General features: G+C 43.0%; 1 protein-coding gene across 1 annotated transcript in view; it reads left to right on the forward strand.

Moving 5' to 3' along the window:
- The first annotated feature begins 3,967 nt into the window (after positions 1 to 3,967).
- csmd2 (CUB and Sushi multiple domains 2) overlaps positions 3,968 to 24,561 on the forward strand; it is a 776,204-nt gene continuing 755,610 nt past the window's right edge. Inside the window, exon 1 of the mRNA XM_045695078.1 lies at positions 3,968 to 4,901. Coding sequence (XP_045551034.1) covers positions 4,685 to 4,901 — 217 coding nt within the window. The 5' untranslated portion in view covers positions 3,968 to 4,684. The remainder of the gene's footprint in view (positions 4,902 to 24,561) is intronic.

Raw genomic sequence — 24,561 nt, forward strand, 5'->3', positions numbered from 1 at the left:
CTAGGCTGACTTTGGTCACTGGCCTGTTGCCGCCGCGATGCAGAACAGACGGTGCACCGAGGCCTGGGCCGCCCACCTCGGCCCAGTGGATGAACGGACCGCCGATGGAGGTGAACAGATGGCGGAGCATTAAGTGTGGGAGCGAGACCGATAAGGAAGAGACATGAGAGGCCAGCAGCTAAACGCCAGCCATCAACCAGTAGTACGTGCAAAGGAGGCCTTCTCTTCCAGAATGCACATCAGAGTCTGAAGGTTGTCATTTATTTATTCCACCAGATAAACAACAAGTTCTCTCTTGCTAATACTAAAACACTACAGATGTAGTGGTAAATGAGAGTTGTTTGAATGGTAAACCATTCATCTCATTGGTTAACGCTTAGCTCGTTCTTCACTTTACTCATCTTTCACAAATCACTAACAGGCTGAATTGTTTTGTCACGTTACACACCTTCAATATCGACCTATCACTGCTCACTAATCAGCCAAGCTTTAATCAATGATATTCATGTGTAGCCTATCATTTAAAAAGGACTAATTTCCGTGTACCCACCTTTTTTAGTTGATGTTGTTTACTCTTTGGTGGGACGGAAGTCCAAGTCAATGGAATGTTGTTGCTGTTAGATTTTTTTCACCAGAGTTGAGATTCTATTTCAAAATTGCCACTTTCATATTTTCTCCTTTCCAGTGGCGATTTAAGCATGTAAATCTTGGATGGGCCAAAAAAAAACTAAAAAGCGGGATCCATGCCAGCAAATCCACTACACAACACAACACTAAACAATACATTACATTAGTTGCACCACAACGGTGACAAACAGGGCCCACAAATGACCTACATAAAGGAGTTCAGACAGCAGTCCCAACATCTTACCACCGATACACCTGGCTGTCAGCTGAGCCTTGTCTGGCTGCAAAACAGTTCATTCAGCCTTATTTACTGCCTTTTAGAAAAACATAGCTGACATGGCTGACTTGCTTAAACAAATGTGGTTTCTACTGACAAATGATATGTACAAACTATGGCGTAAGGGGGCGACAAGCAGATAAGAGGTATTAAGTAATTTCGATGAACACATTAATGAGCGAGCTAGGACGGACGTTGTCAATATAACTACTTGTTCAGCACTTTTGAAATGTAAAGCAAGCAATAGAATTCAGAACATTGTCCGTTCTTACAATGTTCTCGCTGTACACCAAGTCAGAACCATAGCATAAATAAAGGGGACATATAAGCAGACAATGAGCTCTTACAATATATGATTACATTTCTCAAAAACAGGTTATAGGCTACATGTGCACCACCAAGTCAGAACAGTATGTGTAATTAGGAGGTGAAAATTGACCAAATGATTAGGGTGAGACACATGGGCTACTAACAGCTTACTTTTAGACTGATAATTTATTTGTCAGTGGGCAAACGTACAAAATCAGCAGGGGATCAAATACTTTTTTCCCTCACTGTACATCTCTCCTTGGCATATTACATCATTTATGTAGCAGCAAACAATACATTTTTAGACTCACCTTGTTGTGCTGTGCTCACTTGAACAGGAAGGTGGCCTCTTGGGCAAAATTTGTCTGGCATTCTCTGGATTTATGGTGCTTTCAAGACAACATGGAATAAATAAAAAAAAGTGTAATCATTATGCCATCAGTGATCTTCAGGTCGAAGCTCTAGAAAGAGTGCTGAGTTCCGAATTTACAATTCCAGGTTGGATGAAAATTCTAAACATATTTTCCCAGTCGTAGCTCGTTTTTCCCAAGTTCCCAATTGTCTTGAACTCATTAAAGTCAATTTTTTTGCAGTTCCGAGTTAACAGTGGTTTTGAGCTCGGCACAAATCGATCCTCATTGACATCATGGCCAATGTTGAATGTTTATAATTTTAAACTAGGAAAAGAGACCCTTAATCTTAGACTTGGAACAACACAGCCACTCCACTGAATAGCTGGCTAATGATTGCTTTGCAATGTTTGCAGTTAGCCACTGACTCTTTCCAAACCGCTCATTGTTGAATATGCAACTTCCAACTTGTTTTATCTATTTCTCTTCATTATTTCTCTTCATATGACAAGGAATACAAATGATTTGCCAGTAGATTGTCGACTTGATTCATGATGATGACTGCTAGCTAAGATTTTGAAAGTATTATGTTGACATGATCAGTCCAATCAAAGCTACTGTAGATATAACGTGATTTGACGTCATTTTATCTGTGGCCAATGACCTTGAGCCTTCTTGGATGGGCACTTCTAATGTAACTCTTTGGCAGCAGCCAAGGGGCTTGAATTTTCTAGCTCTACCCTTAGAGTTGGTGGTGACATAGTGTCCCCATATGTGACAAAACACTGAGCCAATCACTGCGCAACATTCCATATTTTCTGCTGGCTTGCCCCACCACCACAGAAAGCACTGAGCTAGGCTGAAACACCTACATTTTGGAGCTGCTTTACTCAAGAAAACAAAAAAAAGAGACCATGTTTATATGCGGCTTTGATAACTCCATTTTTTATATTGTTTGCAAACTGATATGTGACACGTATGTATGCCAAAATAACAGGCAAAACAGGAAAGCCCCCCCCCCCCACTGCTGACACGGTTATCGTTGGTGAAGGAGGACCAAAATGCAGCAGGACTGTGTTTGTTCATCTTGAACATTTATTAAACTCAAAATGAACTCCAAAACAAACAGTCTTCTCATGCTCATACACACTAGACAAGAAACAATCTCCCACAAAACCTACACCAAACAATGACCCATATATAGGACTCTCAATCAGAGGCAACGAGGAAACACCTGCCTCCAATTGAGAGTCCCAAACCCCAATCAACCTAACATAGAAATACATAAACCAGACTACACATAGAAATACATCAACATAGACCATAAACCAAAAAACCCGGAACTAATAAATCAAACGCCCTTCTACCAAAACACCACCCCGAACCACATAAAACAAATACCCTCTGCCACGTCCTGACCAAACTATAATAACAATTAACCCTTATACTGGCCAGGACGTGACAGGTGCTCTGCCTCACCTGCTCTGAACCACTGGTCACCACTGCTCCTTTCCATCTCTCCTCTTTTTCTGCCCATTATGTTTTTCTTTTTCCATTACGTTTGGGGGGGGGATGCTAAGCTGACTTAGGACCCCTTTAGGTATCCCAAAAATAAAAATATTATTTTGATAAATTGATTTTGGCCTTTACTAGTAAAGCCCATAGAAAGCATTGAATCACACATTCATAAATGGCAAAGAGGATGTATGTTAAGAAACAAGGTTTTGAAGTGTGTATATATATATATATATATATATATATATATATATATATATATATATATATATATATATATATATATATATAAACAGTAAAAGTCAAAAGTTTGGACACACCTACTCATTCAAGGGTTTTTCTTTATTTTTACTATTTTCTACATTGTAGAATTATCAAATTAACACATTTATAATCATGTACTAACCAAAAAAAGTGTTCAACAAATCAAAATATATTTTATATTATTCAAAGTAGCCACCCTTTTGCCTTGATGACAGCTTTGCACACTCTTGGCATTCTCTCAACCAGCTACAGGGAAGATTAGGCACCTTTGGACTGCTGCGAAGTGGAATTCCTCATTCCCAGAGAGAGAGAGAGAGAGGGTGGGTGGGTGGGGGGGGACAGACGGAGAGAGAGAGAGAGAGAGAGAGAGAGAGTGGGAGAGAGAGAGAGAGGAGAGAGAGAGAGTGGGAGAGAGAGAGAGAGAGATATATATAGAGAGAGAGAGAGTGGGGAGAGAGAGAGAGAGAGAGAGCGGGGGAGAGAGAGAGAGTGGGAGAGAGAGATATATATATAGAGAGAGAGAGGGGGGGGAGAGAGAGAGAGAGGGGGAGAGAGAGAGAGAGAGAGAGAGAGAGAGAGAGAGAGAGAGAGTGGGAGCAGGTCTGCAGTCCGACTCTTGGCGTTAACACCAGAGATAGAGACAGTAGCGTACTATACTGTACCGCTTTAGGAAGGCTGCAATAGCCTAGGCTACTGGAAATACACTATCCATTCATTTCTTAAATCATCAAAATGATTTCAAATATCTTGTGGGTTGGGAACTTTTGAAAAGGGATCGTTTTGGTGGATTTTTTTTTAGACAACCTGTATTCGTCTCCGTTATTCTACGGCGTTCTTGCGTTCCACGGACCTGTGAAATGTGGATTATCGACATCCGCTTGTTAACCGGGAATAAATAAGACTCGTCATCGACACCAGCACTAGTCCCATGGGGCAAAGGGTAAAAAATAAATACGGATTTCTTCATTTTATCCATCCTCTCGAATCGAATCTAACATTTGGAGTGGACGAGAGATTTGTGTGAATGTTTCCCCATGGGTAGATAAGTCATCACTTTGCTTCTCTCTCTCTCCCCCCTCCCCTCCCTCCCTCCCCAACGCCTGGGCTGAGTGGGCTCTGGGGTTTCTCTTCTCCTCACCTCCTTCTCGGTGTGAGATAGATTCTGCTAACCCCGCGGTCCGCATGACATGGTTCAGTCCTGTTGTCGGTGCCGAGCCTCGATGCATTGGGATTTCTCTCAGCGCCAACACCACTACCAAGTGAACCTTCTTTCTAAACCCGTCTAATAAAACGTGCCAGCTGCCCCCGAGAAAGAAAAAGAAAAAAAAAACACACACCTGCCATGACCACCTCTTCGAACCGGGACGGAACCGGACACATTACCGGGTACGTTCGGAGGACAGAATGCAGATGTATTAGCAGGCATACCAGGACCGGGCCAAGGAAAGTGGACGGAATACGGATTTTTGCGCTAATGAAGGCAGGAGTAGCAGCGCACCATTGGAGCCGGGTTCTGTTCTTGTTTATGGGGCTACTGGCAGCCACAGCCTCGGTTAAAGGTAAGTTTCCCCCCTATAACTACTACTGCTGTTGCTGCTGCTGCCTGCTGCTGCGCCGTGTTGGATATTTTAAATAAACGATGGAGAGACTAGCCGCAACATTAGTCCCGCTCACTGCCAGAATACCAAACTACCAATTTAGACCGTAGTGCATGTCCCTTTTCATTCTAAGTGGGACCGTTAGCCTATGATGTGGGTGTGGGTGGATTTCCGTCTTTTTCTGACACAGTGTAATGCTCAGAACAACGAGCTCTACCGTGGTGTCTCACTCTATGTTCTGTGGACATGAGCAGCACCGCATTTCATTAATCGAATGTGTGTGTTTTTTATTTATTTTTTTGTATTTTTTTTTTATGGAAAGAAGGAATGGGATAATGGCGGGGGAAAGAGATCCAACCGTGTAACTGTCAGTCAGAATGGGGGTGTTCTCACGGCGTTGGACTTGATTCGGTGATGAGACGCCAGTGAATCGTTTAGGTGGTCTACGCGAGTGCGGGCTAAACGTGTGTGTGTGTGTGTGTGTGTGTGTGTGTGTGTGTGTGTGTGTGTGTGTGTGTGTGTGTATATATGTGTCATGATGTAATTATGTGTATTGGGTTTTTCCTTTCTTATCATTCTCTTATTTTTTAACATTCTCATGGATAGTTTTACTTCGCCGAAAAAGTATGTATCTTTGCTTTGCCTATACGTTCTCCGCAGGTAAAATGAATGGGGTTTATTGTCCCTTAGCTGTCCACGGTGCTGATTCTATCAGGAAACTTTCAACATTATTGTATAGGTACGAAAGCCAGACGTGTGTGTGTGTGTGTGTGTGTGTGTGTGTGTGTGTGTGTGTGTGTGTGTGTGTGTGTGTGTGTGTGTGCTTTGGGGGGATGGTCATTTACACAATTACATTTGACATGGACTCAAGTACAGCTATGATTTATAGCTGTTTATGTTGAATTATATGTACAGTTGACATATAGGGTAACAGTGTCCCCAACTATCCTCGGCATTCAACAAATTATTCTTCACATCTGATGACAATAGTTCACTCTTCTTTGTCAGATGTGATGGGTAGCCTGTTATAACCTGTTATAACCTGTTATTCAGGTGTCATGTCAGTTTGTGTCATGTCAGTTTGTTAAAGCGAACATACAGGACAACAGTCTCCCAACAAACCCCTCTACATTGTTCACAGCTGTGGACTGTGCAGCTGCAATAGACATTTGAAATGACATGATGACAACCACAGGTTTTTACCACTGCCTGCCTTGGCATCATGATTCTATGGATACGGAGACTATTTATAGAGGGAGATAAGGATAGCAAGCGTAGGGTGGAAGTTTAGACGGTCAGTTAAATATAAGATTTGTCTAAAAATGGCACCCTCTTCTCTATACTACTGTTGACCAGTGACCAAGATTATGGTCAAAGGTATAGTGCACTATATATAGGGAATAGGGTGCCATAGGGCTCTGGTCTAAAGTAGTGCACTATATATAGGGAATAGGGTGCCATAGGGCTCTGGTCTAAAGTAGTGCACTATATATAGGGAATAGGGTGCCATAAGGCTCTGGTCTAAAGTAGTGCACTATATATAGGGAATTGGGTTCCATAGCACTCTGGTCTAAAGTAGTGCACTATATATGGAATAGGTTGCTATAGGGCTCTGGTCTAAAGTAGTGCACTATATAGGGAATAGGGTTCCATAGGGCTCTGGTCTAAAGTAGTGCACTATATAGGGAATAGGTTGCCATAGGGCTCTGGTCAAAAGGAGTGTACTATATAGTGAATAGGGTGCCATTTTGGGATGCTCCACAGTGGGTTGTTATACAACACGTCTTTATAACACAATAATTAATGCATTGCATGGCCGTTTCAGCGTACTCATCAATAAATCTGCCTGTTCTGCATCGTATCATCATAAATCTTGCTTTGTCATATAAATCGCTCCGGTCTAGAGAGGAGACAGACTAAGGGACATGCACACTGACCTTAGTTTGTTATCTACGATTGGATTTCAACATGCCCCCCCCCCCCCCGAAATTTACCACCGTAGATCCAGTTTGGCCCACGCTACCGTTGCCTTGCCCACTGGTTCTGGGGGATGTTCTGTGGACGTTCTGTGGATGTTCTGTGGGATGTTCTGTGGACGTTCTGTGGATGTTCTGTGGATGTTCTGTGGGATGTCTGTGGATGTTCTGTGGATGTTCTGTGGGATGTTCTATGGATCTTCTGTGGATGTTCTGTGGGATGTCTGTGGGATGTTCTGTGGATGTTCTGTGGGATGTTCTGTGGATGTTCTGTGGATGTTCTGTGGGATGTTCTGTGGGATGTTCTGTGGGATGTTCTGTGGACGTTCTGGGGACGTTCTGTGGATGTTCTGGGGGACGTTCTGTGGACGTTCTGTGGACGTCCTGTGGATGTTCTGTGGACGTCCTGTGGATGTTCTGTGGTGCTCAATGGACAAGGATGGCTTTATTTCTAAGCTGTGTATGATAACATTCCTCTGCATGTAATCACATCCCTTAGATCATAGAATAGGATTGATTCTATTTATTGTATTTCTATGACACAGGTCTAGATAGCTTTCAGCCCCCCCCTCCCCCTCACCCAGTCCCTTGCACTTCTCAAGCTTTCCTCAAGCTAGAACACTAGCTTTGTCCCTACGATCCTTCACCATCATTAACACACTTCGAATAACGAGGGCTACTCTCCATCAATACCTTCAAGTGGTGGATTCTCAAACCAATGCTTCACATTCCTGCTTTATGTGGATTGACTATATAGTGATGGATAGTTCTAGTGCTTTTTTTTTCAAATGGAGAAGAGTGAAGGGAAATGACAGACACACAGCCTATTCCCATGCCCCCCCCCCATTTCCAAAAGCAGTGTTTCATATGATAAAATATCACCGTATTTTTAAAATACCAAGAATGACAGCTCAACTGTGTTATATTGGCCTTCAAAAGCGGTTCAAAAAGGTTATTCTAAAGAAACCGTATCATGACTATCATCCTCCTCCCCTCCCCCCTCCCCTCCTCCCCTCCCTCCTCCCCTCCCCCTCCCCCCTTCCCCCGTAGTGTTGCCAGCCACCAGCAGCAGTTACAACGTCTTCCCATGGAGCGGCACCAGAGCCTCACACTACACTGGCTAGTAGATCTCTACAGAGCACAGAGCCTTACTCTCTCCATACATCACATCACAGAGCTTAACTCTCTCCATACATCACAGAGTCTAACTCTCTCCATACATCACAGATCCTAACTCTCTCCATACATCACAGAGCCTAACTCTCTCCATACATCACAGAGCTTAACTCTCTCCATACATCACATCACCAGAGTCTAACTCTCTCCATACATCACAGAGCCTAACTCTCTCCATACATCACACAGTCTAACTCTCTCCATACATCACATCACAGAGTCTAACTCTCTCCATACATCACAGAGTCTAACTCTCTCCATACATCACCGAGTCTAACTCTCTCCATACATCACAGTCTAACTCTCTCCATACATCACAGAGTCTAACTCTCTCCATACATCACATCACAGAGTCTAACTCTCTCCATACATCACAGTCTAACTCTCTCCATACATCACATCACCGAGTCTAACTCTCTCCATACATCACATCACAGAGTCTAACTCTCTCCATACATCACAGAGCCTAACTATCTCCATACATCACAGAGTCTAACTCTCTCCATACATCACAGAGTCTAACTCTCTCCATACATCACATCACCGAGTCTAACTCTCTCCATACATCACAGAGCCTTACTCTCTCCATACATCACAGAGTCTAACTCTCTCCATACATCACATCACAGAGTCTAACTCTCTCCATACATCACATCACCGAGTCTAACTCTCTCCATACATCACAGAGTCTAACTCTCTCCATACATCACAGAGCCTAACTCTCTCCATACATCACAGAGTCTAACTCTCTCCATACATCACAGAGTCTAACTCTCTCCATACATCACATCACAGAGTCTAACTCTCTCCATACATCACAGTCTAACTCTCTCCATACATCACAGAGTCTAACTCTCTCCATACATCACATCACAGAGTCTAACTCTCTCCATACATCACAGAGTCTAACTCTCTCCATACATCACATCACAGAGTCTAACTCTCTCCATACATCACAGAGTCTAACTCTCTCCATACATCACATCACAGAGCCTAACTCTCTCCATACATCACAGAGTCTAACTCTCTCTATACATCACATCACAGAGTCTAACTCTCTCTATACATCACAGAGTCTAACTCTCTCCATACATCACATCACAGAGTCTAACTCTCTCCATACATCACCGAGTCTAACTCTCTCCATATATCTCAGAGCTTAACACTCTCCATACATCACATCACACCAGAAGTGGAGACAGTGGGTTTCTGTATCGAGCTACAGCCTGTATGTTTGCAGCCCACATCTCATGTAAATGTTGGACTATTAGAGAGAAAATAAGACGAATACCATTACTGGTGTATTTGAAGTTATAGGTTGAACACTTGTAAGGCTTATGTCATGGGATGCTTATGGCACTTTTATTTATAATCTATTTCACTTGCTTTGGCAATGTAAACATATTTTTCCCGAGCCAGTAAAATCCCTGCCACGTCCTGACCAGTAGAGGGGTCATTTTGTTATTATAGTATGGTCAGGACGTGGCAAGGTTGTGTTTGATTTATATGTCTTGGGTTTTTGGTTAATGTTCTATGTTAGTATATTTCTATGTTCTTTCTGTGTCTTCTATTTCTATGTTTAGTATATTGGGTTGACCTTCAATTGGAGGCAGCTGTTCCACGTTGCCTCTAATTGAAGGTCCTATTTAGTAGGGGTGTTTTTTCCATGGGTTTTTGTGGGTAGTTGTTCCGTGTATAGCTGTGTAGCCTTACAGGACTGGTTTTTGTCGTTGTTTGTTATTTTTGTTAAGTGTTCACGTTTATCCAAATAAAATAAGATGATGAGCACTGCGACTTGGTCCACTTTTTACGACGCACCTGACAAGCCCATTTGATTTGATTTGTAAAAGCCTGTTGGTCGTGGTCAAAACAACTGTGATAGAAGCCTTTGTCAATTTTTGTATTTTTATTTAACAAGGCAAGTCAGTTAAGAACAAATTCTTATTTCCAATGACAGCCAAAGAACAGTGGGTTAACTGCCTTGTTCAGGGGTCAGAACGACATATTTTTACCTTGTCAGCTGAGGGATTCTCTCCGGCAACCTTCCGGTTACGAGTCCAACAGCTCTAACCACTAGGCTACGCTGCCGCCCCGGTGTGATGACGATGGAACTGAAGCCTTGTGTGCTTTCTTACAACATGACACCTTTCGCAGACTGTAACACAATTGGAGAGGCCTGTATTCATATTGCCCGGTTTTGTCTTTACCAAGCTATAGATTTTCTGACATCCAATTCACTTCATCTGTTTCTAAAGCTCCGTTCTTCTTGCCCATGGCCTTTTATACAGTTAGATTAAAGCAGTGATTTGATGACAAGGTCTGAAATGTTTCTGACACTCATTTATATTGAGACGAGTCAACAGCAGCAGTGCTCTATCCTACCTCGCATACAACCACGGTCCCCACAGACTCCCCCGGTTCAATACCACGGTCCTCACAGACCCCCGGTTCAATACCACGGTCTCCACAGACCCCCCCCGGTTCAATACCACGGTCCCTACGGACCCCCCGGTTCAATACCACGGTCCCCACAGACCCCCCGGTTCAATACCACGGCCCCTACGGACCCCCCCGGTTCAATATCACGGTCCCCACAGACCCCCGGTTCAATACCACGGTCCCCACAGACCCCCCCCCCCCCGGTTCAATACCACGGTCCCTACAGACCCCCCCGGTTCAATACCATGACCATGTCCCCACAGACCTCCCCCCGGTTAAATACCACGGTCCCCACAGACCCCCCCCCGGTTCAATACCACGGTCTCCACAGGGGCCCCTGGTTCAATACCAAGGTCTCTCCACGGATCCCTGGTTCAATACCACGGTCTCTCCACAGACCCCTGGTTCAATACCACGGTCTCTCCACAGACCCCTGGTTCAATACCACGGTCTCTCCACAGACCCCTGGTTCAATACCACGGTCTCCACGGACCCCTGGTTCAATACCACGGTCTCTCCACAGACCCCTGGTTCAATACCACGGTCTCTCCACAGACCCCTGGTTCAATACCACGGTCTCCACGGACCCCTGGTTCAATACCACGGTCTCTCCACAGACCCCTGGTTCAATACCACGGTCTCTCCACAGACCCCTGGTTCAATACCACGGTCTCTCCACAGACCCCTGGTTCAATACCACGGTCTCTCCACAGACCCCTGGTTCAATACCACGGTCCCTCCACGGACCCCTGGTTCAATACCATGGTCCCTCCACGGACCCCTGGTTCAATACCACGGTCTCCACACAGACCCCCGGTTCAATACCACGGTCTCTCCACGGACCCCCGGTTCAATACCACGGTCTCTCCACGGACCCCCGGCTCAATAAGATAATCAACCTTCATTCATTTATTCCTGGGATGGAAGCAATGGGAGGATGAGAGGAGAGGACCGTAGAGGCTAAATAGAACAACGAGGATGGATAGAACTGGGGAGAAGAGAAGGAGGGAGAGAGGAAGGATAGGAGATGGAAGGAGATAAAAAGCAAGGGAGAATGATCAGAAGTATTGCAGATGATGATCCCGCTGATCAGCCAGCTCTGTGTGTTCTGACGCGCCAGTTTGACGATATTAAATCACTGGTCACACCCCTCCCGCATGAGATAATCAAGCCAATACACCCACCTGCCCGCCCGCCCGCATGGCCGCCCGCACGGCCCTGGCTGCCTGCCTTCAAGAGCATCACCTTTCATCCTTGTCTCGCTTCAGTCTTCTTCTGAATTTACCTACACCTGTCTCCGGGGACAGTTAGTTAATCAAGCTCATCTTTAGGCTATCCTGAAGTAGCTCTGTCAGTGTGTGTTGACCATGATACAACGGGCTGTAACATAATGGGGGTTCATGGTTGCAGGGCAGGAAGCCTCTGTTTTCATGCTAGCACCGCTACCTCTGATGTCATCTTTCAGTGGGGTGCTGTTAGTTATTCACGCCCAAGTTGTCATAGACTACACACTTGCGTTGTGTAAGTGTGTGTGTGTATGTGTGTGTGTGGACAGTGCTGGATTAATACAGGGGCTTACTGGGGCTGACGCCCTTGGGCCCAGGTTCGTGGGGGAACTGGGAACTGCCATCTATGGGTTATATTTCTATGGTTGCCAGTCTTGACCTGATTGGGAACTGCCATCTATAGGTTATATTTCTATGGTTGCCAGTCTTGACCTGATTGGGAACTGCCATCTATGGGTTATATTTCTATGGTTGCCAGTCTTGACCTGATTGGGAACTGCCATCTATGGGTTATGTTTGTATGGTTGGTTGCGGATGTCTGTTTGCCTTTTGTAAATTTGTAAATATAATTGTGGGATAAAATGAACAGTTTGGAAAGCAAATGACTGCTAATGCTTACCGTTGATAAGAGAAAAACTAATCTGTCTGTAAAGCCGATAGAAAAAAAGAAAATCCACATTTTGTTTGTGGAACAGCAGCACTGTTTTTCAACATAGTTCATCTGGAGACAGGCTACTGCCACGACGAGTGCTTCGGCCATCACCGTCATCTTCGTCATTAGGTGAGTCAGTGTGCCACAACATTGTAGGTCCTGTGTGGCTCAGTTGGTGCATGGTTTTGCAACGCCCGGGTCGTGGGTTCGATTCCCACGGGGACCAGTACGGGGAGAAAAAAAATGTATGAAATGTACGCATTCACTACTGTAAGTCGCTCTGGATAAGGGTGTCTGCTAAATGTCTAAAATGTATTTAGTAGCCTATAATATATATATTGCCTCCTAATATTGTACAATCTGTGTGTCTATTCATTGTCCTGGGCTATTGTTTGTGTGAATTTAAGACCAGATTGATCTCAGTTTGTCAGTGTCAGAGTAGCCAGTTATTTCAGTCATTTGTGTGGTATTAAAATAATCAGATAATGTCTTCTGTCACCTACCGTTGAAGTCGGAAGTTTACATTCACCTTTAGCCAAATACATTTAAACTCAGTTTTTCACAATTTCAGACATTTAATCCTAGTAAAAATTCCCTGTTTTAGGTCAGTTAGGATCACCACTTTATTTTAAGAATGTGAAATGTCAGAATAATAGTAGAGAGAATGATTTATTTCAGCTTTTATTTCTAGCATCGCATTCCCAGTGGGTCAGAAGTTTACATACACTCAATTAGTTTTTGGTAACATTGCCTTTAAATGATTTAACTTGGGTCAAATGTTTCGGGTAGCCTTCCACAAATTTGGCCCATCCCTCCTGACAGAGCTGGTGTAACTGAGTCACGTTTGTAGGCCTCCTTGCTCGCACATGCTTTTCCAGTTCTGCCCACAAATTATTTATAGGATTGAGGGCTTTGTGATGGCCACTCCAATACCTTGACTTTGTTGTCCTTAATTCATTTTACCACAACTTCGGAAGTATGCTTGGGGTCATTGTCCATTTGGAAGACCCATTTGCGACCAAGCTTTAACTTCCTGACTGATGTCTTGAGATGTTTCTTCAATATATCCACATAATTTTCCTCCTCATGATGCCATCTATTTTGTGAAGTGCACGAGTCCCTCCTGCAGCAAAGCACCCCCACAGCATGATGCTGCAACCCCCGTGCTTCACGGTTGGGATGGTGTTCTTCGGCTTGCAAGACTCCCCCTTTTTTCCTCCAAACATAACAATGGTCATTATGGCCAAACAGTTCTGTTTTTGTTTCATCAGACCAGAGGACATTTCTCTACAAAGTATGATATTTGTCCCCATGTGCAGTTGCAAACCATAGTCTGGCTTTTTTTATGGCGGTTTTGGAGCAGTGGCTTCTTCCTTGCTGAGCGGCCTTTCAGGTTATGTCGATATAGGACTCGTTTTACTTTGGATATCGATACTTTTGTACCTGTTTCCTCCAGCATCTTCAAAAGGTCCTTTGCTGTTGTTCTGGAATTGATTTGCACTTTTCGCACCAAAGTACGTTCATCTCTAGCAGACAGAAAGCGTCTCCTTCCTGAGCGGCATGATGGCTGCGTGGTCCCATGGTGTTTATACTTGCGTACTATTGTTTGTACAGATGAACGTGGTACCTTCAGGCGTTTGGAAATTGCTCCCAAGGATGAACCAGACTTGTGGAGGTCTACAATTTTTTCTGCGGTCTTGGCTGATTTCTTTTAATTTTCCCATGATGTCAAGCAAAGAGGCACTGAGTTTGAAGGTAGGCCTTGAAATACATCCACAGGTACACCTCCAATTGACTCAAATTATGTTAATTAGCCTATCAGAAGCTTCTAAAGCCATGACATCATTGTCTTGAATTTTCCAAGCTGTTAAAAGGCACAGCCAACTTGGTGTATGTAAACTTCTGACACACTGGAATTGTGATACTGTCTTTAAACAAATTACTTGTGTCATGCACAAAGTAGACGTCCTAACCGACTTGCCAAAACTATAGTTTGTTAACAAGAAATTTGTGGAGTGGTTGAAAAACGAGTTTTAATGACTCCAACCTGAGTGTATGTAAACTTCCAACTTCAACTGTAAATTACATAGAATTTACATTAAATGTGTTTTGAAAAGGAACATTTTTTTTGGTGTGACCCTGCTAACAAATTTTCCCCATGCGTGGAAATACTTAAAACGCCTCAACTGTAGCCACATTGCAAATATTCATATGGTGTTATAAAAGGTTTTTTTTCATCAACAATGGGAGGGGGGTTTATGATTCCTTAATCCAGCCCTGTGTGTGGGAAGTTGTTTCTTCACTCAGTCACAAGACACTTACATTTGTCAGTTTGTTCTCTCGGGCTAAGTCTAAATACACCAAATGAAGCAAACACCTGCTTTCACATCAAAACCTCTGGAGTTTCTAAACACACAGATGACCAAATTAGGCAAACACCTGCTTTTCATATCAAGCCTCTGGAGTTTCTAAACACAAAAGATAACCAACTACACCTCCTCCAAGGTATACAAGGCTTTCCAGGACTTCTGTTGAGCATAGTGTGAAATCAACAGTTTTTTTGTTTTTTGTTTTACCTTCAAAGAGAGCACCTATGCTAGGATCATCTACGTGTCCATCGATAGAGGTGGCAGAATATATTGTCTCAAAGCGTATTATTTTAGATTGACATATAGAGGCATAATGTATTCATATATCCTTGGTCGTGGGTCCACAAATAACACCGTGGCGTTGCCTGTTCCCTACGCAGCGCTACTGGAGAGAGCGCCATGTGTTCTTTCCTTCATTTGTATGCATAGAGGCATTTAGCTCCCTCACTGACGCAGAGGCAGAGTGGCGTTTCAGGACCCGGGGAGAGCGGCCGATCTCAGTGGCTGAGGCCGAGCTGCAGTCCGGTTAAGGCACCACAGATAGCTCAGCCAGCGCTATTAGCACAGCTGTAACGCCCAATTCAAGGCACCCTCTGGCGGGCTGGAAAAGAATAATGCACGGGGGGGCAGGTGAAACACAGCTTTAGGGGTGTACCGTAACGACCACTTATACACAGTCAAATGGCAAAACTGAGTGGTTTTTTAGGGGGGTCATCATTGCTCTGTCGTTTTCTAATTTCTCTGCCCCCCCCCGTTTCCCTCCACTCTCTCTCTCTCTCTTTCATTGATTGGCTGTGAGCCTTTGTGGATTCCTTCATTCTCTCTCTCCCTGATAATCATTGGAACAAAAATAAACAGCCTTGGCTTTATCTGTTTATTTACCATGGAGAGGTATGGAATGCTAAACAGACAGGATATCCTACACACTGCAACACACTCTTCTATAAGACTACATAATGTGTTTCCTCTTACATACCCCCCAGAGAGAGGGAAGGAAGGGAGGAAGAGAGGAAGAGAGAGAGAGGGAAGAATGAAGGGGGAGGGAGGGAGGGAGGGAGGGAGGGAGGGAGGGAGGGAGGGAGGGAGGGAGGGAGGGAGGGAGCGGGAAGTTAGGGAGGAAGAGAGAGGGATGAGTGCATACACACATGCTGACTGATATTATGGTCCTGGTTTGTTGTTCTGTAGTGGTTGTGTGTGTGTTGTGTAGTGGTTGTGTGTAGTGGTTGTGTGTGTGTTGTGTAGTGGTTGTGTGTAGTGGTTGTGTGTGTGTTGTGTAGTGGTTGTGTGTAGTGGTTGTGTGTGTGTTGTGTAGTGGTTGTGTGTAGTGGTTGTGTGTGTGTTGTGTAGTGGTTGTGTGTAGTGGTTGTGTGTGTGTTGTGTAGTGGTTGTGTGTAGTGGTTGTGTGTGTGTTGTGTAGTGGTTGTGTGTAGTGGTTGTGTGTGTGTTGTGTAGTGGTTGTGTGTAGTGGTTGTGTGTGTGTTGTGTAGTGGTTGTGTGTAGTGGTTGTGTGTGTGTTGTGTAGTGGTTGTGTGTAGTGGTTGTGTGTGTGTGTGTAGTGGTTGTGTGTGTGTTGTGTAGTGGTTGTGTGTAGTGGTTGTGTGTGTGTGTGTAGTGGTTGTGTGTGTGTTGTGTAGTGGTTGTGTGTAGTGGTTGTGTGTGTGTGTGTGTGTATTCCGTAGTGGTTGTGTGGCTCAGTTGGTAGAGCATGGTGTTTGCAACACCAGAGTTGTGGGTTCGATTCCCACGGGGGCCAGTACGGAGAAAACAATGTATGAAATGTATGCATTCACTACTGTAAGTTGCTCTGGATAAGAACATCTGCTAAATGATGAAAAAAAATGTTGTGTGTGTTATTTATTTTTTATTTCACCTTTATTTAAAACCAGGCAGGCAACATGAGAACAAGTTCTCATTTACAACTGCGACCTGGCCAAGATAAAGCAAAGCAGTGAGACACAGACAACAACACAGAGTTACACATGGAGTAAACAATAAACAAGCCAATAACACAATAAACAAGTCAATGACACAGTAGAAAAAAAATAAAGTCTATATACAGTGTGTGCAAATGGCATGAGGAGGTAGGCAATAAATAGGCCATAGGAGCGAATAATTACAATTTATCAGATTAACACTGGAGTGATAAATGAGCAGATGATGATGTGCAAGTAGAAATACTGGTGTGCCAAAGAGCAGAAAAGTAAATAAAATAAAAACAGTATGGGGATGAGGTAGGTAGATTGGGTGGGCAATTTACAGATGGACTATGTACAGCTGCAGCGACTGGTTAGCAGCTCAGGTAGCTGATATTTAAAGTTGGTGAGGGAAATAAAAGTCTCTAACTTCAGCGATTTTTGCAATTCGTTCCAGTCACTGGTAGCAGAGAACTGGAAGGAAAGGCGGCCAAATGAGGTGTTGGCTTTGGGGGTGACCAGTGAGATATACCTGCTGGAGCACGTGCTACGGGTGGGTGTTGTTATCGTGACCAGTGAACTGAGATAAGGCGGAGCTTTACCTAGCATAGACTTATAGATGACCTGGAGCCAGTGGGTCTGGGCTCCGGGGAACGCTGTCTCCTCTGGGATAGTTCTAGCAGATCCCCTTGGTTCTAGAAGGCTTTATGGGCCTTCTACGGCTGGTGAGCAATCAGCCCCTTGATTACTCACCAGCCTCAATCAGCCTCAATTTTGTCCTGGTCGGAGGACCCGTCGAGACCTGGCACGTCCGTCCGCATTCCCATGCTTCACCCCTGACTTGTGCAGAACAGAAAAATAGAAGCATTGAAGGGACAAAAACCACCTGGTGACCCGATAGTTTGTGTCCCTTCCCCTGGCCATCCAGACCAGGGGAGCATGTTCCGTGACCAGGGTGAAGTGGGTGCACAACAGGTAACACTTACTTCACCGCTAGACACTCTTTCTCGAGAACCGAGTATTTATTTTCTCGTGGTACCAGCTTTTGGCTTAAACATGATGGGGTGTCCCTGGGACAGGACGGCCTCTAGTCCCTTGTCGCGTCCGTCTGCACCAGCATCGGTACCTGTAAATCGGGTGTCATGAGAATCAGATGGGAGCACAGGGCTTCCTTTAGGCGCCTGAATACCGCTTCAGCCTCATCCGACCACTTCCCTGTTTTCGGGAGGCTGGCCCTGGTCAGATGGGTAAAGGGGGGGAAGCTATAGCTACACATTTTGGGATAAACCGTCTATCTATATATATCGCCATCCTCCTCAGGAAGGAGTCTTTGTGCGGGGAACAGGTCAGTCACGAACCTCCCGGACCGAGTCTGTGAGTTTAACCTCTTACATCTAGACGTTCCGCTAGCGGAAAACCTGCTCCAATATCCAATGATAGGCGTGGCGCGAATTACAAATTCCTCAAAAATACAAAAACTTCAATTTTTCAAAACATATGACTATTTCACAGCATTTTAAAGGCAAGCATTTTTGACACAGCCAGATAAAAAACATACCCGATTTAATCTGGTTATTACTCCTGCCCAGTAACTAGAATATGCATATAATTATTGGCTTTGGATAGAATACACCCTAAAGTTTCTAAAACTGTTTGAATGGTGTCTGTGAGTATAACAGAACTCATATGGCAGGCCAAAACCTGAGAAGATTCCATGCAGGAAGTTGCCTGTCTGAGAAGTTGTGTTTCATCTTGGCTCTTTTTATTGAAGACTGAGGATCTTTGCAATAACGTGACACTTCCCACGGCTCCCATAGGCTCTCAGAGCCCGGGAAAAAGCTGAACGATATCGAGGCAGGCTCTGGCTGAAACAGTTTATCGCTTTTGGCAAGTGGCCGCTCAGAGTACTATGGGCTTAGGCGCGTGCCCGAGTCGACCGAATGCTTTCTTTTCTTTTGTCTGTTTACCTAAACGCAGATTCCCGGTCGGAATATTATCGCTTTTTTATGAGAACTATTGCATAAAAATTGATTTTAAACTGCGGTTGACATGCTTCGAAGTACGGTAATGGAATATTTAGAATTTTTTTGTCACGAATTGTGCCATGCTCGTCACCCTTATTTATCCTTTCGGATAGTGTCTTGAACGCACAAACAAAACGCCGCTGTTTGGATATAACGATGGATTATTTTGGACCAAACCAACATTTGTTATTGAAGTAGAAGTCCTGGGAGTGCATTCTGACGAAGACAGCAAAGGTAATAACATTTTTCTTATAGTAAATCTGACTTTGATGAGTGCTAAACTTGCTGGGTGTCTAAATAGCTAGCCCTGTGATGCCGGGCTATCTACTGAGAATAATGCAATATGTGCTTTCACCGAAAACCTATTTTAAAATCGGACATATCGAGTGCATAGAGGAGGTCTGTATCTAATATTCTTAAAATAATTGTTATGCTTTTTGTGAACGTTTATCGTGAGTAATTTAGTAAATTCACCGGCAGTGTTCGGTGGGAATGCTAGTCACATGCTAGTCACATGCTAATGTAAAAAGCTGGTTTTTGATATAAATATGAACTTGATTGAACAAAACATGCATGTATTGTATAACATAATGTCCTGGGGTTGTCATCTGATGAAGATCATCAAAGGTTAGTGCTACATTTAGCTGTGGTTTGGGTTTATGTGACATTATATGCTAGCTTGAAAAATGGGTGTCTGATTATTTCTGGCTGGGTACTCTGCTGACATAATCTAATGTTTTGCTTTCGTTTTAAAGACTTTTTGAAATCGGACAGTGTGGTTAGATTAACCTCTATGGGCTAGGTGGGACGCTAGCGTGCCACCGGTGGTGCACTCCATCAACAGCAGGTGCATTTCAAGAACGGCAAATTTGAATCCAAATAAATGTCAAAATTCAAATTTTTCAAACATACAACTATTTTACACCCTTTGAAAGATAAACATCTCCTTAATCTAACCACGTTTTACGATTTCAAAAAGGTTTTACGGCGAAAGCATAAATTTAGAGTATGTTAGGACAGTACATTTACAAGAGTTGTGTGTAATGTTTTGTCAATTCGGGGTAACCAAAACCAAAACCATAAAACCAGCTAAAATGATGCACTAACCTTTTACAATCTCCATCAGATGACACTCCTAGGACATTATGTTAGACAATGCATGCATTTTTAGTTCTATCAAGTTCATATTTATATCCAAAAACAGCGTTTTACTATGGCATTGATGTTGAGGAAATCGTTTCCCTCCAATAACCGGCAGTCAAGTCAGCGTCACAAATTAAATAATTAACATTTTTACATTTTTTTTTTTTTACATTTTAGTCATTTAGCAGACGCTCTTATCCAGAGCGACTTACAAATTGGTGCATTCACCTATAATATCCAGTGGAACAACCACTTTAATTAAAATTAGAAAACATTGGTAAAATATTATATTGTCATTTAAAGAATTATAGATTTACATCTCTTGAACGCAATCAACTTGCCAGATTTAAAAATAACCTTACTGGGAAATCACACTTTGCAATAATCTGAGCACTGCGCCCAGAAAAATACGCGTTGCGATACAGACTAGACGTCATGTTGGGAAGATCTAAAATCGAAAATACTATGTAAATAATCCATTACCTTTGATTCTCTTCATCAGATGTCACTTCCAGGTATCACAGGTCCATAACGAATGTAGTTTTGTTCAAAAAAGCTCATCATTTATGTCCAAAAATCTCCGTCTTGTTAGCACATGATCTAAGCCAGCCGGACTTCTCGTCATGAACGAGGGGAAAAAATATATTTACGTTCGTTCAAACATGTCAAACGTTGTATAGCATAAATCATTAGGGCCTTTTTTAACCAGAACATGAATAATATTCAAGGTGGACGAATGCATACTCTTTTATAACGTATTGGAACGAGGGTACCCAACATGAACTCGCGCGCCAGGTGTCTAATGGGACATCATCGTTCCATGGCTCTTGTTCGGTCAGATCTCCCTCCAGAAGACTCAAAACACTTTGTAAAGGCTGGTGACATCTAGTGGAAGCAATAGGAAGTGCCAAAATATTCCTCAGCCCCTGTGTTTTTCAATGGGATAGGTTTAAAGGTAATACAACACATCAGGTATCCACTTCCTGTCAGAAAATGTCTCAGGGTTTTGCCTGCCAAATGAGTTCTGTTATACTCACAGACACCATTCAAACAGTTTTAGAAACTTTAGAGTGTTTTCTATCCATATATAATAAGTATATGCATATTCTAGTTACTGGGTAGGATTAGTAACCAGATTAAATCGGGTAAATTTTTTTTATCCAGACGTGCAAATGCTGCCCCCTAGCCCTAACAGCTGCCCCCTAGCCCATAGAGGTTAACTCTCTGCTATTTCTATCTGACCTGTCTACCTTAACTCTCTGCTATTTCTATCTGACCTGTCTATCTTAACTCTCTACTATTTCTGACCTGTCTATCTTAACTCTCTGCTATTTCTATCTGACCTGTCTACCTTAACTCTCTGCTATTTCTATCTGACCTGTCTATCTTAACTCTCTACTATTTCTGACCTGTCTATCTTAACTCTCTACTATTTCTGACCTTTCTATCTTAACTCTCTACTATTTCTGACCTGTCTATCTTAATTAACTCTCTGCTATTTATATCTTACCTGTCTATCTTAACTCTCTGCTATTTCTGACCTGTCTATCTTAACTCTCTACTATTTCTGACCTGTCTATCTTAACTCTCTACTATTTCTGACCTGTCTATCTTATCTCGCTACTATTTCTGACCTGTATATCTTAATTAACTCTCTGCTATTTATATCTTACCTGTCTATCTTAACTCTCTGCTATTTCTGACCTGTCTATCTTAACTCTCTGCTATTTCTGACCTTTCTTATCTCTCTACTATTTCTGACCTGTCTATCTTAACTCTCTGCTATTTCTATCTGACCTGTCTATCTTAACTCTCTGCTATTTCTGACCTGTCTATCTTAACTCTCTGCTATTTCTGGCCTGTCTATCTTAACTCTCAACTATTTCTGACCTGTCTCAGCCTAGTCCAGGTCCTGGCCATCTATCATGAAGGGTTTTCTAGAATGTAGTGTGTCTCTGTCTGTCTCTGAGGACCATTAGACCCTGTTTTGTCATATTTAGCCAATTTCTTGTAATTTTTATGTGTGCTTGTCGCAAAATATTTCTAAAACATGTGTTCCACTTTTGCAAGACTTAAAATTAACCTGTTAGTGACCCCTTAACACGCGAATCCCGTTAGCGGGATCGATTTGACAACAGCCAGTGAAATAGCACAGCGCCAAATTCAAAAAACAAAGATCTAATTATTTCTCAAACATTTTACACCATTTTAAAGATACAGTTCTCCTTAATGCAACCAGATTGTCCGATTGCAAAAAGGCTTTACAGCGAAAGCAAAACATTATATTATGTTAGCACACCACCTAAACAAGAAAAGCCACACAGCCATTTTCCTAGCAAGGAGAGGCGTCACAAAAAACAGAAATACAGCTAAAATTAAGCACTAACCTTTGACGATCTTCATCAGATGACACTCAATGTTAGACAATACATGTATGTTTTGTTCGATCAAGTTCATATTTATATCCAAAAACAGCATTTTACATTGATGCGTGATGTTCAGAAAATTTTTGCCTCCCAAAACTTCCTGTGAATGTGCACATTAATTTACAGAAATACTCATCATAAACGTTGACAAAATATATAACAATTATTGAAAGAATTGTAGATATACTACTCCTTAATGCAACCGCTGTGTCAGATTTTAAAATAGCTTTTCGGCGAAAGCATATTTTTCAATATTCTGAGTACATAGCTCAACCATCAAAGCAAGCTATACAGCTACCCGGCAAGTCATGGCATCAATAACACTCTAAATTAGTGTTTTAAATCTTTCCTTACCTTTGATGATCTTCGGCGGAATGCATTCGCAGGACTCCCACTTCCACAAGAAATGTTCATTTGTTCGATAAAGTCCATAATTTATGTCCAAATACCTCCGTTTTGTTGGCGCGTCCAGAACACTATTCCAAAGGCACGATGCGGGAGCGCAAATAAATAGACGAAAAGCTCAGAAATTCCATTATCATTTGTAGAAACATGTCAAACGATGTTTACAATCAAATGTTTTTAACATAAAAAGTCGATCATTTTCCAACCGGACAATAGCGTATTCATTCCAGAAGGAAAAGAAGGAACGGCACGCTGGTGTGCTCGCACATCACCAAGTCCTTTGTCTTCAGACAGGCCACTGATTGACTGAGCTCCTATTTTCTGCCCAGTAACAGGAGAAGGATGAAAAAAGTTTCTAAAGGCTGTTGACAGCCAATGGAAGCCTTAGGAAGTGCAACGTGACCCCACAGACACTGTAGTTTCGATAGGGATTCAAAAGAAGAACTACAATTCTCAGATTTCCCACGTCCTGGTTGGATTTTTCTCAGGTTTTTGCCTGCCATATGAGTTCTGTTATACTCACAGACATCATTCAAACAGTTTTAGAAACTCCAGAGTGTTTTCCATCCAAATCTACTAATAATATGCATATCCTACCTTCTGAGTCTGAATACGAGGCAGTTTAATTTGGGCACATTTTTCATCCGAATGTGAAAATACTGCCCCCTATCCTTAACAGGTTTTAATTAAAGGTCAAGGTCAGAACACGGTTGTTTTTAGATGTGTCGGTGTGAATATGGACATTTCAAAAGGGGTATGTCTCAGGGCTATGTTTTCAGAGGAAGGATAATAGCGGGTCAATAGCTAATCATAACCTCCGTGCCCCAAATGGACACTGTGGTTAAAGTGTAAAGTACAAAGGTCCCTAAGGACCAGTGTTGAATCACCAGGATTTAACCTCCAGACTGCCTCTATTCTCATGTGTTTCTGACTCACCGAATACGTCCCAAATGTCCCCCTATTGCCTACATAGTGCACTACTTTTTAATCAGGGGCCCATAGGGACTAGGGTCCGATTTGGAACGGAAAACCCTGACCACACTGTGAGGACAGCTGTGAGCCGGGTCAGGACCCAACCTTTACATGATGGGACAGACCTGGGAACACTAAGCAAAATGAGTAATACACACACACACACACACACACGCACGCACGCACACACGCACACATGCACACACGCACACACGCACACACACACACACACACACACAGACACACAGCCATGCACACACACACACACACACACACATATCTATTTTTAGGCAAGCTCAAAGGGGTACGCAGACACACACATTTATGCATACACACACAACTACACACACACACACACACACACACACACACACACACACACACACACACACCAATCAATATTTCTCTCTGAGATGATCGTTTCAAATGATAAGTGCTTAAATTATTCCATAACCACGGTTACATTGATAATTTCTCTCAGCAAACTGAAGAGCAAAAAAGAAAATTATATAATTTTTGTAATATAAAGGGACATTTTCTTTATTCCACTCTAAAAATCCCCAGTTATGTTTTGATATAAAATGAAGGGATACAGATGATTACCAAGTAAGGAGACAAAGAGTACCAGAGTTTGTAACAGCTTTCACTGACTTTCATCTGTGACAAACAATGAACAAGGGGATATAAACTTCCTCTAATACTTGGTTTAATGGATACCTGGGCTTTTCATCCAGAGCACCAGGGAACAGAGGTGTGTGTGTGTGTGTGTGTGTGTGTGTGTCTCTCGTTTCTGTTGTCATGGCGACGGCATGCACCTTCCAGTACATGAATGATGCACAG

The sequence above is a fragment of the Salmo salar genome, chromosome ssa14 (assembly GCF_905237065.1).
Source record: "Salmo salar chromosome ssa14, Ssal_v3.1, whole genome shotgun sequence".
Classification (NCBI taxonomy): Eukaryota; Metazoa; Chordata; class Actinopteri; order Salmoniformes; family Salmonidae; genus Salmo; species Salmo salar.